General features: G+C 27.8%; 1 protein-coding gene across 1 annotated transcript; it reads left to right on the forward strand.

The window, feature by feature from the left end:
- The first annotated feature begins 1,111 nt into the window (after positions 1-1,111).
- LOC101215539 lies at positions 1,112-2,140 on the forward strand. The gene has a single exon (XM_004145693.3). It carries the CDS (start codon positions 1,314-1,316, stop codon positions 1,809-1,811), a length of 498 nt encoding a protein of 165 aa, XP_004145741.1. The 5' UTR covers positions 1,112-1,313; the 3' UTR covers positions 1,812-2,140.
- Positions 2,141-19,513: the final 17,373 nt, after the last annotated feature.

Consider the following 19,513-nt stretch of genomic DNA (forward strand, 5'->3'; position numbering starts at 1 on the left):
TTTTTTTAAAGTTGGTAGATCAAATATTAAAAAAAAAAGAAGCTAAAAGAAAATTAAAATAGAAGTGTAAAGGAATCCATTATGTAACAGGATGAAGAAGAAGAAGAAGAAGAAGAAAAAAAGAAGTATATGGCGAGATGAAAAGAAAATTAGAAAGAGATATTGAAAAATGGAAGAGAGAAATTGAAGTTGTCGCTTGTGAGAGGACAAGAGCGTAACAAAGCCAACTGGCAAGCAAACGCACGAGATCCAAGCGTGGGGCCTACTTCACGTGCAAATCATACTTCTTCCATTGCCTCTTGCCACGCGTCCTCTTCTCCCACCCAATTATATCTTTTCTCTTCAACCCCTCCCCCTCCTCCTCTCTTTTCTTTTTTTTTTCTTTGGGATACTTTGATTTATTCTTCAACTACTAGTCCATTTTTAACAATTTTCAACTGATTTTGAAATGAGAGCATAAGTTATGTAGTATTGGTAAGACACAAATCTTCCTACAACTCTATTTAATTAATTAGATTGAGAAAATAAATTTAAGAGGATATTTTTAACAATTTATTATATTGCATTAATAAATTGTAATTAATTGATTGTATGAAGATAAATAGAGGTGGATTTATTCCCTGGATATATGTACATACGTAACTCGAGATACAGCAAGTTTTAAAAAAGAAATTAAGAAAAAAGATCTCTCGTCCAATGTCCAATGTCCAATGTCCAATGTCCTTTTTACCTTTCCTCTTTATCCAAATCTCAAGTCTTGAATACCCCATCCCCCACCCAGGTCACGACAAAAATTGACTCCACCCATTTTCCTCTTCCCATAATACCCATTCCCTAATTGCTCAGCTTCATCTCCATCTCCATCTCATACGTGGCAACCATCGCCTCCATTCAATCTCCATGACGGTTGACACCGACGAACCCTCTTTCCCTATTATCATGGGATGCGATACACTAAATCCTCGCTATTAAAGAAAAAAAGGAGACCATTTTTTTATGGATAAATTGAAATATCCAACGTGTCATTTCCATGAAAATCGCAAGAGGGACACTTTAGTAAATTCATACTCACAACTAACTTAACATAGTGAAATAAATAATAAAGCCTTATCCATTATCAATCAGTAATGAAAAAAAAAAAAAAAAACCCTTTTCCTCTCTCTCTCTCTCTCTCTAACCCATCCCCCAAAAAGCTTTTATAAAAAGCACTTAACAAAATCAACTCCAAAAACCCTCAACCACTTTCTTCTCAAATCCTTTCCATAATCCCCAACTACTACTTTGATTTACATTAATCATCTTCTCTCCTTCTTATGGCGACCGGAAAAAGCTGTTACGGTCGTCGTTCCAGTTACCGTTTCCTCCCCGGCGACATCTCCGGCCACCACTCCTTCACTTCCGATTTCTCATTTGAACTAAACGAATCTGACATTTACAACTCAGGTAGTACGGCGAGATCTCCTACGCGAATCGCGAAGAAGAAAGTTTCATCGAAACGATCGGTGGAGGTGGGGGGAGGTGGAGGTGGAGGTGGAGCGTCTTCGTTGCCGGTGAATATTCCGGATTGGTCGAAGATTTTGAAGGAGGAATATAGAGAGAAGAGGAGTTTGGAATACGCGGACGATATGGAAGAGGATGAAGAGGAAGAAGAAGAAATGAGAGTTCCACCTCACGAGTTCTTGGCAAGGCAAATGGCGAGGACGAGGATCGCATCGTTTTCGGTGCACGAAGGAATTGGGAGGACGTTGAAGGGGAGAGATCTGAGTAGGGTAAGAAATGCAATTTGGGAAAAAACTGGGTTCGAGGACTGAAAGAAAATAATTATATATATATATATATTGGATGAGATTAATTAATTTAACGCAAGTAGTTTTCTTTTTTTCTATTTTAGGACGTAAATATTTGTTGTTAAAATGAAAAGGAAGGAATGATACATATATGTATGTATGTATGTAATTTCTTCCTTTTCCAATGTCGTTTTTCTTTCTTTTTAATTTGTTTTTCAGCTTTGCCATATTGGCGTAACGCTGGTTGAATTTGTGGGGAATGGATGGATGGATGGATGATATATTCCACTATATTATTAAATGATTGTAAAATATTTAAAATACTAAGCTAATTAGTAAATTTTGTTGTGTTATATTTGTGCGTGTTGGTGTAGATGGAGAGGTTGGATGTAACGTAATGGAAGAGTAGGGCTTAGGGGAGGGTCGAGGGTCGAGGGTGATGGGTACCTTATGCTACGAAAATGAAATATATGGGTCCCTTCTAAATGATTGATTTTCTTTTCTTTTTTATATATATTTATTGGTGGGGTATTCTAAGTGAAGAATAAGTTAAAAGTTTTGGGTGGTGAATTGGTTATTATATTATTATCAACATCAATCATATATAAGCTCTCTGCTTTTATATAATATGGTTGGAAACATTAACTATTATGGTTCGTGTCACTTAAATAATAAAATATTTTTTTAAAGGGGTGTTTGACTACGGTTAATATGTTAATGTTAGTAAAGGAGGTGTTTGTTACAATAAAATAAGAGTGTTGTGTTGGGTTGAAGTTGAATTGGTAATTATTGTAATAATCAATAATTCCACCATTTATGCAAATAACTAGGGTTGTTTGATAACTTTTGTAATTTTGGAGGGTTGGGTTGGGTGGGTATAAAAAAACAACCCCACATTTATTACTTCATTATTCACCTTAACTCATATTTCGATCGTTGTTTATGTTAACTTTCTGTAATTATTATCAACTAACTCATTGTTTTTACCCTTAACCAAATGTCTCAAGATGAGAAATGTGAGATAACACGAAAAACTAAGTAATGGATCTCTTCAACTATTAATTGGTGGATTTTTTTACTCAATCAATCCAACTCTACTTAAAGCCGAAGACTCTTTGTGTTAGTGCAGATTCAATGGGAAGTTCGAATTCAAAGTTTTTCAATAATTGTGAAAAATGGATTAAAAAGTTTGATTTAGTTTATTATGGAGATGGCAGTAAAGATTAATTGGACCGTATTTTCAAATGATTAAATTAAAAAATAAGTTGTTTTGAAAGAAAAAAAATAATGTGTTTGGCAACCATCTAAAATAAATTTTAGAAAAATGAATTTATAAAATAATGTGGTTTAGGATAAACACTTAAAACCAGCTTTTAGAAAAATAAATTTTGTGTGTTTAATAGTTAATCTCCTTAATTTGTATGAAACAATCCGATTAACACCTTTAGCTATCACCACCAACCGATTAACCTTCAACAATCATCTATGTCAACTGTCGTCGACCAACTTTCTTTCACTATTTTTTTGTGGTCGTTGCCCATCAGCTTTTGTTAGTCATTTTTCTGTGACGGTTATGTTGTTGACTTATTTAATTTTGTCAATTGTTTTATAGTAACCATTATCGGTCAACTTTTGTCAATCGTTTTTCTATGACTGTTATCGACCAATTGCCAACAACCTTTTTTTTTTTGTGCTTGTCATCATTTGACTTTCAATGACCACTTCGCCAACATCCGATTATCATTTTACAATGAATGTTCCCGACCACCTCAAACCACTATCTTTGATGATCTTTGTCGAACTTCTAACAAAATCTTCACAGTAAAATTATCTCTCTCTAAATATATATATATATATATATAAATCTTTTACTCTATCACAAATTAAACAAATTTTTACCAAATAACATTTATAGAAAAGAAAGTTGTGAAACACACGTGTGGTTTTCTTTCAAAGAGTCTTTTAAGAAAAAAAAATGTTTAAATAAAAATACATTTTTAGAAAACATTTGTTTTCTTGGAGTCATTCTAAACTAAATTTATTGGTAGATGTGAAAAGTATTAAAAAAATGAAAATTTGATATTGAGTTAATAAAAGTATTAATAAATGTGCTACTTATTAGCCGGAAGTTATTGAGTTGCTTACACCACATCAACCTATTAATGGACCAAATGTTTGTTTAAAAATTTGATGGTATTTAAATTTATCTATCATACTTTTATGTTAAATATTTGAACATTTTTTAGGGTCAAATTTCAACAATAAGTATAAGTTTTTTCCCCCTCAAAACCCACTTTATTATTACTCAATAATTAATGATTAATTCGCATATCAATAGATAAAGATAATGATTATAAGCTTTGTATTAAAAATAATATAATCAATGCTTATCAAGCAAGATTAACTTTTAATTTGTGTCTTGGTCATTGAAAAGATCTGTTGGATCTCAAATTTATGTTATTAAAAAGAAAAAGAAAAAAAGTCCATCTAGTTGACAAATTTGAGTGCCAGTTTCTCCATTTGAATAGAATATTTTTGAAGTATTTCGTAGGTCTCATTCTAATTCTTCTTATGCCAATAATAATGTGATCAAACCAATTTATATATACATGAAAAATAATTTTAAATCATAATCATATATTTATTTTCTAACAACAAGAAAAATTCTAGTATTATCGGGTACATACTACTTCTATTCAACATTTCACATGTCAATAAATAATCTATTATTTTATTTCACGTATAATTTTTTATTATTTTTTTTTACTATAAGTAATGAACTATTCTCCACATAAACCATATCAATAGTTCTAAAAAAATTTCATGCATAATCTTTGTTTAATTAAGTCACTCGTCCCCCCCTCTTTATCTCTATTTTTTTGATATGTTTTGAAAAGTATATTTATAATTTACCAATTGAAATGAACTTAGATTGAGGTTCAATTACCCATCCCATGATTTTTTAAATATATGTTTATATTAATTTGGTGGTAATTATTCTTTAGTTTGCTTTCTCGATATCATCATATGTCTCTGAAATTTGAGTGAACTACAAAGTTCGTTTTTTACTTATTTTTTATATAGTAGAGTATAACATTAATTTATATTAACCTGATATGGCTTTAGTTTGAATGATTAATACCCTTCATCATTGCTCTTAAGTTTAGTTAATTAAATAAATGACCTACGCTTTGGTTTATTAATCAATAGCTGCTTTTAGATTAAACAACAGACTCATAATTGAAACTTTCAACTTGTGGAATATAGATTTTTAAACTTTTAAAGGTGCTTCATGTAATATTTTATATTTAGTGCAACTTCAAACTTTAAGAAATGTTGAGTATAATATTTATAGGCTTTAATATTATTTTTATAAAATTGTGCTCCAATATAGTATAGTTCATTTTCTTTGTTTATTTTAAAATGTCTTTTTTTTTTTTTTCTATACTTGATTTTTTATTTTTTGCTAAGATTCATTTGAGTCTTTTTACTTTCAAGACATTTTTTGGTGATGGTTATCCTATTTTACACAAATTTTTATACCCAACATATATAACATAAGCCTTTTAGTATAAAGAGAGTTGTGGTTACATTTTTTTTTTTTTAAGAAAGCAATATTGGGTGCCATTGTTGTATTCAAATTATGGTGTGAATTAAATAGAAAAAATAAGAAACAAATTAAAATAGCCATTATTTACGATGGAGACATTCAAAATTACAAAAAATTATATTGAGAATATTCTAATAAAAGTGCATGCCTTGAAATAATATAAATGAACATATATTGAATGTAATCTTGAATTACTTTTGTTTTATGAAAATTAATCAAACATAAAAGTGTAATTTGAAATTAAGTAAGAAGGAACCTGCCAATTGATTTAAAAATCCATAAAATTAGCAAAAGGTGAGTCAAAATTGTGTTAAAGATAATTGAAGAAATGTAAAGAAAATTAATTTGATGTTTTGTACCAATTATTTTCCATCTAGAATTTAATACAAAGAGATCAACTTAAAAAGAGAATGGTAGTTCAAACCAGTTTGCACTGAAGAATGGAAACTCAAAACTTGAGAAACAAAAACACACCCCTTTAGTCCTATTGCTACTATAAAAGAGAGAGAGATATTTTATAGCATTGGTGTGTGTTAGATGAGATAAGACATGATTAAATGATCTAACGTACTTCACCTGTTAGGTTGGAAAAAGAGAGAGAGAGAGGGGATTGAAAAGGAGGGAGAAGAGAGTGAAATGGATGAAACTGTTTAATCTGATGATAACACCAAAGCAAAGCACAAAATGGGTAACAGAGTAAATCCCATACATAAACACACACACAAGAATGAAGCTTTTTTATGAAAGCAACAGATATTGGTGGATCTTTGTTTGTTTTTTGGGTAAAATTGGTGGAGGGCCACTAATTGGGACCAAAAATATTTAATTAATTTACAAACTTTGTCATCCTCGACAACCTTGCGTTTTATTCAACATGCGGCGTCGTTTTCGACCTTCACTTCACCCAAACCCCACACGACAAACAAATATTATTTCTATCTTCTCTTCTCAACTTTTTCCTTTTCCTTTTAATACCCTCACCTATAGTTCACCCTTTTTTGGTACACTCAACCACTTCATTCTTATTCTTATTCCCAACATTTTTTTTTTTTTTTTTTTTTTTTTTTTTTATTGTGAATCGTCTTCTCCTATATGGACAAAATGAGTTTAAAACTAACTCTTCAAATCCTTTTAAATTTCAAAATATCTATTGAGACATTCAAAATAATGAACCATGAACATGCTTTTTTATTTATCAAAGTATATGTTTATGGTTTTAAATATTATTTTGAAATTTTTGTTTTTATAACTTTTTTTTAGAATTGGATATTGATTGTTTTTATTGTCATTTTTGTAAAACCGAGACGTTGATATATTTCTTTCTACATCCAAAATCAACGTCTCAGTTTTAGAAGCTATACAAAAAGTTTGCTTCTTTTATATTTCTTTCCCCTATTTTACTTAGTTTTCATTTATATAATTTTCTCTCTCTTCTAATTAATTATTAACATTGAAAGATTTGTGTGCAAGTTACACACTAAAGACTTAATTTTTGGTTTTTGCGAGAACTTTGGTTGTTGATTTTGACGAGTGGGCTCAACAGCACGTGCTTCAACATGGATATCCCTATTCCCAAGTTTAGCACTAACACGATGTTCTATCTTTCAAGTTTGATGCGTAAGTTGATATTAACCATTCCTTCAATGTAGTTTCAACTTGAGCTTTTGATATTACATTTCAATGTATGGACCAAATGTTTTACTCAAATGTACATGCGTATGACAAATGAACTTTAAGATGATCTTGATCTTTTTTTGTCTAATATGGTCTTAGCTTGGATTAGTCAATGATTTTACTGAAGCGACAAATTGTGAGGCTTAGGATTCAAGCTTTCCTTAGGTACTTCAACTAAATATTCATCTCTACGTGGGCTGGCATCTTTCCACATGACTCGAAGTTGTAGGCATTGCGTGCACTATAAACACAAAATAAGAAACCTTTTTTATAATCTAAAATTTAATCCTTCTCACTTTTAAACTTGAAATATGATGAAAAATATATCCAACAAGTGGAAGTCAATATTAATTGGAGAGAAAATAATCCTTAATACTATATTGAATCGCAAATTGACACAATAAAACTTAAATTCACACCATTCAAGATTAAGTTTTGTTTTAAAATAAAATGTTTTATCAAAACACTGATAAGTCAATCAAGATTGATTATCCATATTTGTCAAGGCTACTAATTATTGCTCCAGTTTACTTCAAATAAAGACACTGCTTTTTATTTGATGTGTAACGTATATTAAATAGAACCCAACTAATGCCAAAGAATAATGTGTTGCAACTTTAGAAAAAGATAAATCCATCTTTAACTTTGCTATAAACAAGGAAAAGAAAGTACTTTGTTTCAAAATAATAATAATTTTAGGCACTTAAATTGAATATGTGTCTTGATTATATTGGCCATCCTTCTACATATGGAATGTAGTATTCACTATTCAATATATATATATAAACAAAGCAAAAGAAAAGCTCATAGGTTGCTATTTCCAAAGAGTATGATTGATATATGTGTACATAAGTTTCTTTTCCCAAAACTAAATTTTTAATCATTTTTTTATGATTAATTATAACTATCTTTACAAACTAAACATGCTCTTACCATTCTTTTTCATCAGCAATTAATAATATACTATTATACCATATGTACTTTTCTATGTGCTATCTATTTGTTTTTCTTCTCATCCTTAAGTAGTTTAGAGTGATGTCACTCCAAAATCTTTAATCAATGTTTATAATATATATATGATTGACGAGCCTTTATTATAATGTAACATCATACGAAACAATTCTAAAAAACTGATCATACGTAACAATAACAACAATAATATATACTTTAAAATCACTAAATGCATTCTTATAATCAACAATAATGATATATTTTATCCATTTTTATGCAAGAAAAACCAAAAGAAGAAAAAAATTAGAAGAAAAAAAACATGAAACCCAACCCTTTGAAGAGTGAGAGTTGGAATCCACGTTGAAAGAACGTTTTTTTTTTAAGAAATAAAAAAGAAAAGACCAAAAGTGCTAATTTATAGACATATTTATTTGCATCTCTAAATTTTACAAAAACCGTAAATATTAAAAGAAATCGAAGGTTTAAGAATGGAGATCGTGTCAATAACGGTGGAACTAAGTTAACTTTTTTTTATTATTATTTGTTTGTTGGGAAGGAAAAAGAGATTTAGAATAAGGAGAGATGTTTAGGAAGTGAAAGAAAGAAAATATTATTGGTTGTGAGGCAAGCAGGTAGGACATATTGACTATCAATGGTAAAAGAAAAGGCCTTCAAAGTAGGTTTATGTAAGCTTTTATCTTTTTTATCATCACGGAAAATGACTAAAGAAAATGGCCCTTTGCCCTACCTAAAGGCCATTGATTGGATTGCAATAAACAAAAATAAAATTCCTGGTTTTGGATTATATATTATATATTATATATCAATTATCTGTCACAATCTAACTCTCAATTTCATTTCCTTTTACTAATTTATTCTAATTATAACTTCACATAAATTCTGTAATTTAAGGAAAATCCATCAATATTATTCAACAATTATATTGTGCATGTACATAATTGCTTTTAGTTTTTCATATAAGAGAAAAATATTTCTTTAAATATCATGTACTATGTGTCAAAATTTTAGCATTTGTAGATATTGAAAACTGATGCAACAAATCAACTAGAACAACCTTTGAATTCAGTCTCCAAAATAGAAAGAGCTTAGTAATATAATGTTAAACAATGGTGAATAGTTCAAATCTCGAGTTCCACTCCACCAAATGAATGAGGATAGGAGAAGGCCAAGGTTTTGAAAGATAAGGCTGTCACTGACGGGCCCAAATAGCTATCTTTTGGGCTTCGTTAATTTCTCTTTAGCCCTTCGAGAGAAACAGGCTCAGCCCACTACACTTTTGTTTTGTTGAGAAAGATGATAGAGTTTCGAAGTGTCTTTGTTATTGTCCAATAACCAAAACCAATAAATATAAATATTTGGACAAAACTTACTCCCCTAAAAAAGAAAGACACCTTTCCATATCGAAAGAAGGATCTAAACAAAGAAGATTATAAGTAATTTTGTTATTCTATCTAGGGATCGTGTAAATATTACAAATATTTGCGAACAAAACCTTTCCTACCAAAGTATTAACTTCAAACAAAATAAATTAATGTCCAAAAGGTGGTTTAACAATCGAACTACCTCCACACATAATCAATCTAGTCCACCATTGGTAAAAATTTTCCATGCGGATATCTTGCCATTTTGATTGAGAAACTTGAGTGTCCAATCAATGGAAGAATTTGAGTTAAAAATTTTTGAGAAGATAAAGATTAATTAAAGTGTAGAATGATGATAAACAAAAGTTTTGAAATTGTTAAAGAAACTCACATGTAGTTTCATAAATATGATATTAAGCTCAAGAAGAGAAAAAAAAAAAACTTAGAACTATGGAGTAATATATTAAGGAGTGAACATTAAAATCAGTATTGAAAAGTAAAACAATAAAGTGACGAATGATAATTATGTCCCACGATGGGAAATGTAGATCCAATACACATAGAATAAACAAAATGGGATTTCAAATTTCAAGTGTCATATCAAATTCGGTGGAAAAAAGAAAAAAGAGAATAATTTGACATCAAATTCCCTTTTCCTCTCCTTTTTTTTTTTTAATATTACTAAATAAATAAATCTTATTTTTTTTCTCTCTTTTTGTACAATTTTTGTTGAAAACATTCTAATTGCCTTTGGATTAAAAAAAATCTCAAACACCCATTTTCTTTTTGTTCTTTTGCCAACGTGTTTGAAATGTATATGCAATGAATTATTGAAGAATTTTTGCAATGGGTGGCTATGGCTAATATCTTTTTGTCCTTTTCTCAAAGAAAAAAGAAATTTACTTTTCTAAGTTTAATAGTGAAAGATCACTAAGTTTGAAATTCGATAAAAATCAGATAGAGGTGTATATTGAGTGATTTAATTCAAAATAATTAAATATATATCAACATTTTTTAAAATACAAATATAATAAAAATACGTCAAAATTTATCAGTGATAGACTCTTACTAATCTATCACTTATAAACTATAAGAGTCTATTAGCGATATAATTAGTCTATCACGCATAGATCTTGCTATATTTGTAATTTTTTTAAAATATTGTTATTTATTATTCTAAAACTTGTTATCCATTATAATTATCCTAAATTTTATCACTTACATTTCATCAAATTTGACCCTAAACTTAAATAAGTGGGGGTAATGTTTACTTAACCTATTTTAACACAAAAATGCATGTGAACTTGTTAATCTTTTTAATAGAATATAAGTGTGAACAAAGGTAAAGTTATGAATGTTTTAAATATGTTATGTGGTGTTTCAAATGACCAAATATTGAGTCTTCCATGGTATATTAACTCTATAACAATATCGTGTCTATAGCTATAATATGTAATGTAACATATCGATTACCTCTAATGATAGATTTGTCTATTTGCTTATGGATGATGACTTTATTGACAAACTATTGGTGAACCACGTAAATTTTTATATGATTTTTATACATTTCTCACGTTTTTTGTTTGTCACTTTCCTAACAAATAAGCTTGTCAGTAAATTAACCATGGAATATTCAACAAAATTTTAGCTCGATGTTGTTTAATTCTAGAATTTTATCCATTTATGCTATATGATTATGTAACTCATAATATATTTTCTTTGAGAATATTTTGAACTAGAACTTATTAGGGGTAACATTTTTAATGTTGAAGATAAAGATTATAATGTGATAAATTTGAAATGCATAATTAAGGGTTGATTCAACAAAAAGTTTGAAGATAAAAAAGTTGATTGTTTTTCCAATAAAATAATTTAATGGATTTGACTATTATGTTAAAAGGTTGTTATTTTCTTGTTATTATCTTCATTCTTCCGCTCTAAATCATTCTCAATCAATAGGTAAAAAGAAAGACATATATATGTTAAGACAACCAATCCTCCAAACATCTTTACAATAGTATGATATTGTTAACTTTGAGTATTCACCCCATAACTTTACTTTTGATATCATCCCCAAATACCTCATATCAATAAAAATAGTTGTTCTCACTTATATGTTCAAAATTATTCATTTATCTAACGAACGTGGGACTTTGATATTTTTTAAATAATTATATTTTGTATATTGGGTCTTTTTTCATATTTTTAATTAATTATATTTTGTTTAATGTGAACTAATAATTTGTAGTTAGAAATAAGAATTTAGATTATTCCAATCTAATTGGCATGTGATAGATTTTAAATATAACAATATATTAGTGTAGGGAAAACATATATACATGTAAGTTTAATATTCTATGATTAAAATTTAAATAATTACATATAATGTTTATTTCACAAAGATATTGATTTTTTAATGCGTGAAATGAGAGAATTAAATTTTTGATTTCGAATTAAAATAATATATTTATTTTATTATACAAAATAAATTCAATTTTAAAAAATAGTTACAAAACAAGACATTAGTCGTTATTAATTTTAATTATGTGACTAATAGTTAAGACTAACCTAAACAAATACACTAATAGACCGTTTGAGGGAAGGAAAGGAATAAAGAGGAAAATGAATATAGAAAAGGGGATTAAGTTGATGAAATGATTATTATAATCTTGTTTCGAGAAATTAAGTGGAAGGATTTTATTAAAAATTATACTATTTTTTTTTCATTTGTATAAAATTCTTATTTATTTTTTTATCATAAACATAATAAAAAAAATTGTATTAATTTTTTTTCATTTGTACAGTAAACCCAATACAAAAAAGAACTGTATTGATTTTTTTCTTTTTTTTTTTGCATTTGTGTAAGAAAAAAACTTGTTCTTAGTGTAAACCCAATGCAACAAAAAGATGACACTAATTTTTGTTTCATTTGTGTAAAATAATGTTTTTATTGAATTTGTTTCCTAACCTCCTTTTGTATAAATATTTTTTTTATTGGTACTAAAAACCCAATATACACAATAAAAGTGTATTAAATTTTTTTATTTGTTACAAACAAATTATATTAATTTTTTTATTTGTGTAAAATATATTTCTTAAATTTAAACAGTAAATCCAATACACAAACAATGTGTATTAATTATTTTTCATTTTGTCTTGAATTTTTATTTTAATTTGTACAATAAAAAGATTTATTACTTTTTTTTCTTTTCATTTTAAAAAATCTGTACCGTATTTTAAGTTTACCAAAAATTGAAAATTTTATCAAAAAAACATGTTCCATTAGTTCTTATAAATACGATATCAATTTTGAACGTTTTGTACGCAAGCTTTTCGTGCCAATTAACTTATTGATATCTTTCATGCAAAAGAAATTATATCTATTTATTAAAAGCGATGTTGTAAGTGCAATATCATAAAATTGTGTATTATTAACAATTGATTTAAACAACCGACGATGAGCATAATAGCATTGAAACGAAATGAAATACGAAAAAAAAAAATATTTGAAATGCAGTTAAACAATGAACGTCGATTACATCGTACATCAATATAATGCAAAATAAAAAAAAACAATGGAAACCGAAACAAAAAAACGGTTTACTTAATTATTAGAAATTAAAATTATAGTTTCGTGGAATTAAAATTAATTAAATATTTAAGGATCGAATATTTAATTAATTATTGGATTTAGATTTTGAGGGTTAGTTGAATTTGAATTTAATTAAATTAAAGAGTGAAATTTGGTTAAAAGTTTGATCATTATATGCATAGGTGGATATATATAATATATATATATATGTTGTTGTAAAAAAGTGAAAAGATAAATATAATTATGAAAGGGAAGGATATTTATATTTTGAAAAAAGAAAAAAAAAAGTTTAGTGTGATTAGAAAATTATTTATGTAAGAAAGAAGAGATTGAGAGGAAGAAAGAGAACAAATAAGAATGAATAAAGGGAATAAATTTATTGTTTTTTCTCTTCTTAATCTTTGTCCCAAACGTGAAAATAACTTATTCATATTCTTTCCCTCTCTGAACAGTCCCCAAGTGTGATGTTTCTTCCCATAAATATTAAAATAGTGAGAGAGAAAACAAAAAAAAGAGGCAATCAAAAGGAGTTCTTCAAAAATTCAATGGTAATTGTGTTAGAAAGTGAAGATCAAACTTTGAAATACTTTAAAACGTTTTTTCCTTTTTCAAAACACAAACCATTAACAATTCTATCTTTTAAAATTGACATGAAATTACCTTTTAAATAAAACATGTCATTAAAATATTTCTTTTGACATTGTTAAAACTACATAAAAGTACCATCTTCTAAAGTCATTTCAATTTGAAACAAATCGTAATATATGTGAATGGAGTCAGAACTTAAGAAGGAAGGAAAGAAAATGGGAAAGGGAAAAGGGAGAAATGTAGATGATGAATAGAGAGTGAAAGAAAAAGTTGGTTTAATTTGGCACAACAATTTCCCCTAACTACCAATAATCGAAAAATAAAAAGAAGAAAGAAAACTCTCCCATCTCTATCCACTTTGCATTTACCCATTTGATTTTATTTTTTAACTTTTGATGGTGAAAACAACAGAGCATTGAAATGGGAAATATGATTATGGGCATTGCATTGGCCTTTTTCTTTTTTGTTTATTTATAGTTATAGAGTGTGTGTGTGTGTGTGTGTGTGTGTAGAAATAACAAAATGGTATTGTGGTTATTGGGATAAAAGTGTGCCAAAGAAGCAAAGTTAGAAAAATGTGTGGGACCAATTCACCACTAAAAATGACACCAAACTTCTCAAAGCAATGCCACGTCATCATCATCTCACTCACTTCTTTCATTTTTGATTGCATTACGCAACCCACCATTTTGTGTTGTATGTTTTTCCTTTTCTTATTTTATGGATCTTTCATCGACATATTGGGCCCATAGGCCCACTTCGCAATATTATTCCTTTCCTATGACAAAAGCAATGCCCTTCTTCACCCTAAAGGAGATGGAGAACCCTCCACCATCTCTCTCTCTATGTGTATATATATAATATTTATGTTTTTTCTTTTTTTTTTTGTTTGTGTTGAATTGAAAAAGAAATTAAAAAAAAAAAAAAAAAGTAAGGAAAAGAGGAAAGATGGAAGAGAAGTATTATAAGATTGTGGGAGGGGGGGACAAAGTGGAAGAATGTTAATCCCATCACCTAAAGTTTTGTAAAGGAAAATATACCCCATTTGACTTTCTTCTTCCCTCATCATTTGCCCTTCATTCCCTTTCTTCCATTTTCATCCTACTTTAACCTTACTTAACTCAAACATAAAACTATATGTAATTCTTAGCCTTCTAGGATTCAAAACATGAGGTGATTTGTTTGGACGAGGATGAATAAGCTAATGTCAAAGTTGATGAGTAATACATAAATGGAATGATGTCAAAAGAAAGGAAAAGTATGGTTAATAAATGCTTAAAATAGTTGAAAATTCCCACTTATATCAAAAAGATGTGTTTTGAGCAATTTTTCGTTGGAAATATTTTATATAAAAACATGTGAGCGAGAACCATGCATATTGTTAAAATAACCTACATTGGTTTGTAAAGACAGAGAGAGATGTCGTTGTCGTGTTAAAACATATGAAAAAGGAAATGACAAAGCCATAGGTACACCTTGATTCATAAATTTAGATCTAGACGTTATGAAATATATCAAAGTGATTATTTGTGGAAAATGAATTTGAATATGGTATGTAAGTACAAACATCCCTCTTTATAACGTGGTTTCTATATTTACATTTTAGAGAGACAAATAAAAGAAAAACAGTGGTTTGAACTTGAAGGGATAATCTTTCACAGCCACACATGACAATGATTTTTTTGTTAGTTTTTTTTTTTTTATTATTATTATTTTCTACTTTCCTTATAAAAACACACACACAAACAAAAGGTTATGGGGAATAAAATAGAGACAATGATTGTATCAAAAAGATTAATCCCAACCTGATGTGTAAAATGAATAAAATAATGAATACACACACTTCTCTCTTCTCTCCCCATGTTGCTTGTAATCCAATGCAACCCCCCTTTTGAATTGGATGCATCCCTTTGCTTTATTTTCCTATTCAAAATATACACAAATTCAATTCTTTCTTTCTTTCTTTCTCTTTGCTTTTTCTTTTTCCATTCTTATTGAAAAAAAAGTCAAAATTTTCCCTCTTTTTTTTTGTCCTTAAACCTCATTTTACTTCATTAATTAATATAATTCCTAACCCTCATTCCACTTTGAATCTAAAGTGATCACTCCTCTCTTTTTTATAAACATTTCTGAAATACCCCATTTATTATTTATTTATTACTATGACATGTAGATGTAGTTAGCCTCTCCACTTTTTTCTTCTCCCATTGGTTTCCAATAAACTATTCCCATTAAAAAAAAAAAAAAAAAAACAATGGTTGATTTTATATATTCAACCATGCTTTGAGATCTCCCTTTTGCATCTCATCATCCTCACTTTCTTTATAAAAAATAAATAATTATCGCAGTAACTAATTCCATTGTTATACAGTATATCTAATTAAAAAAAATGACCTGCTCCAGACATTTTAAAAGAAAATCTATAATTAACCTCAGTTTCAAATCATTTTAGTTATAATATTTTAAATTTAAATATGTTGATTGTAGTTAAAAAATTTAATTGACTTGAGTGATACAAAAACTTTAGAGAACGCTTTTGTAGTTGAGATGGAAGAGCAGAGAGCAAACAAATTATATGTGACTATAATAATTTTTTATACAGTAAATTTGTTAGGTTGGATGAAGAAAAATTTTCATAGAAAAAGTAAGTGATTTTTTGTTTTTTTTGTGAGAGGAAGGAGTTTTGTGTATTGGTAGAGTTAGAGTAGATATTGAATGTGGGTTAAGATGAAGAAAATAATAGAGAGGTTAGAAGAAAATAAGAAAATGTAATTAGGCAGTAAAGAAGACTAATTAGATGAGATTAAAAGTTTGAAAGAGGATAAAGATTAAATAAAAGAAATATATATATATAATGGGAAAAGGAAGGTAGAGTTAGTTAATTGAGAGAGAGAAGTGGGGAGCACGTGAGGTTACTTTTTGCGCGTGCCAAAAAGGAGGAAAGAGGTGAAAAAATAAAATAAATAAGCATTATTAATTTTTAAAATTGATTTGTGTGTGTTGATATTAAATATAATTTATTTATTATTCCCATAGAATAAATTAGTGGAGGAATTGGGGGTTTTATTTTGGTGGGAAAATGATAAAATAATAATAATAATAATAAGGAATGTTGGTCTGGAATTATGAAACCGCCTTCAAACTGCACATATTTTCGTCTTTATTATCTTCGGAATTTGTCCATTATGTCCTTCACATTCTCCATTTTGCCATTCACCCTCCCAAACCCCAATATTCTTTTCTTTTCTTTTCTTTTCTTTTTTTTATACATTTTGTAGATAAAAGCTATCTGATTTAATACCAAAAACAAAATTTCCAAAGTGGACTCTCTAAGTCTAAGGTGGTGTTGTCACATTATATATATATTATATGTGTGTGTCCAATGGGGTTGAAGCTTAAATTTATGTTTCTAGAAGCCCATTCTTTTTTTAAAAAAATAAAATGAATGGAAATTACAATTTTGGTTTTAAAGTTTAAACTTGTTTTTTTTTTTTTTCATAAACCCAACTAAATTTTAAAAGATTAATGATTTTTTCTAAATTTGTTTTTTAGAGTGTTTGTTGAAATTTAATGAGTGATTAGGAATAATGATTATATGAATGATATAGTTTTACACAAATTTCGATAATAAAAGATAACGATATTTTGTCTCTAATTTTTTGTATGATCGTGAATTTAAGTGTTTTTTAAAATAACTCAATTATGATTATTAATCCATCCTAAATTTATGAATTGTGAAATTGTTATTGGTTGGTTACCAATTTTTAATTAGAATTTTGCATTAATAAAAACCGTAAATACATTTTAAAGAGGAAGTTTGCATGTATCTATCATAATATAGAATTGTTGTTTGTCTTTTTAAATTGTTTGTACAGAGTTATTATATTTATATGCTTCATTTATTGTTCAATATATATGTTAATAGTTGAAATTTAAATGGTTACATGTTTTATTATAACATTATAATGAACAAGTTAATAAAATTGAGTTTGTTATACATAAAAATTACAATTGTATACATGTAACTATGTAAATTAAATCAGAATTTATGTATTTAATTTAATTATGTAGTAGGAAACAAAAGAAAAAATGTAGTTGTACTTAATAAGAGAATAAATATTTGGAAAAAAATGAAAAGAATTATTTGTAATTTAAGTAGAAAATTGTAGATGTGTAATCTAATAGTTAGATTCCAAAATTTGAAGCACCTAACTTTTTTTTCTAATATGTTGAATTATAAAAATACACATGCATTTACACGTAGTAATGAATTAGTTATATAAAAAGCATAAAGTTAAGGAGGAGCTCGAACACCGTTGGACCTATACTGAATTCACATTTGCTCATATGCTACAAGTGTATCTAATCTATCATAATAGTATATGTTATATGACTTTGTTGTTTATTTATGTTTATAGTTGAAAGAAAATGAATTGGTTTATACTCTAAATTTTGGTTATGTACGTATTATTTATGTTACAGATGTGAAGAAGAAGGTCAATGATAAAAGAAGCGTCCACATAAGGTGCAATAAGGTGGCAAACAAAACGTAATTTCCAATTTGTTTACCAACCAGATAAGTCTCAAAGTGGTTGATGCTGAAATTTCCGAGAAGGGTAAACTGAAAGTGAATTTTCATACCTTCCATATTTTTCTTAAACTCAACTTGATTCTTCCAACTCTCGTAGGTTTCCCACAAACAACCTTTGCTTTGATAACACAACCTCTGTTACTTCCTCACCTTCATTACCTCTTACTACTTAACCAAAAACTTCATCCACAATCTAGACACCATACCCTAGCTTCTTCATCTCTCACTCCAAAACTCAATTCAACCCGACCTACCTTTCATATCCATCTTCCTCAACACCGCCTCACAAAATATAGTAGAGAGTATTACAATTCACACACTTCTGTCGAAAGAAAAATGAATTAGTTTATATTCACAAATTTCTAATTTTCATTCACGTGAATCTTGTACGTAAGTAAATGTTTATAAAGCACGACATTTATTTTTAATACAATATTGCAAAGCTCACAAAAACGTCAACAAAAGTTCTAAAATTTTCACATCTAATGTCTATTTTCTTTTATAGGTCATATTGTTTTTATTTGAGGTGCCATAGTTCAACATTAATTATAATGTTAGGATCACTTTTAAATCATCTCACCACCAAAAACAATAACTACAATTACATTTATTGCTTCAAACTTAAGAATCCGTATGTACTTTTTTTTCAAGAAATAAGTTTGTTATGTCTAATTTTTTTAAAATTTTTTTTATTATCTACACCGTATAAATTGTTTAAAAGAAATCAAGTCTATTTTTTAATATTTAAAAAGTACATTTCAAATAAATCAATTATTGTAGGTAAAAAAACTTCATCGACGTATTTAAATAAGATGAAAAAATTTACAAAAATAAATAGACAAAATGGTTACCGAACAAATTCCCTTAACATTTTTGAATAATTTACATTTTGGATAGATTAAAATTGTATTATAACCATTAATATATATAGTTATACTATAGATTACCCCTTTCATACAACATTATAACTAAATATGAAATAAATCATATATATATATATATATATATGTGTGTGTGTGTGTGTCTGTGTATGTATGTATGGATTATGTATATATTTTAAAACATATATTTATATTTAGAATAAAGTAAAAATAAAATAAAGAGTTTTATAGGATTGAAAATGAGTTTGGGTGGAGAACGGAACACAATAAACTAACTTTGGATTATTATGATTGGTTTATGTATGGGCATAATTGTTTGTTCAACTCTCTTAACCATCTATATATTCCTTTTTCTAAATGGCTTCATTCATTCAAAAATATGTTATTGGACTAATGAATTTGAGTTTAACTAAAAACACTTTTTTTTTTTATAAATAAATTTGTAATTATTTTAGTT

Source organism: Cucumis sativus, chromosome 6, assembly GCF_000004075.3.
Source record: "Cucumis sativus cultivar 9930 chromosome 6, Cucumber_9930_V3, whole genome shotgun sequence".
NCBI classification, from domain to species: Eukaryota; Viridiplantae; Streptophyta; class Magnoliopsida; order Cucurbitales; family Cucurbitaceae; genus Cucumis; species Cucumis sativus.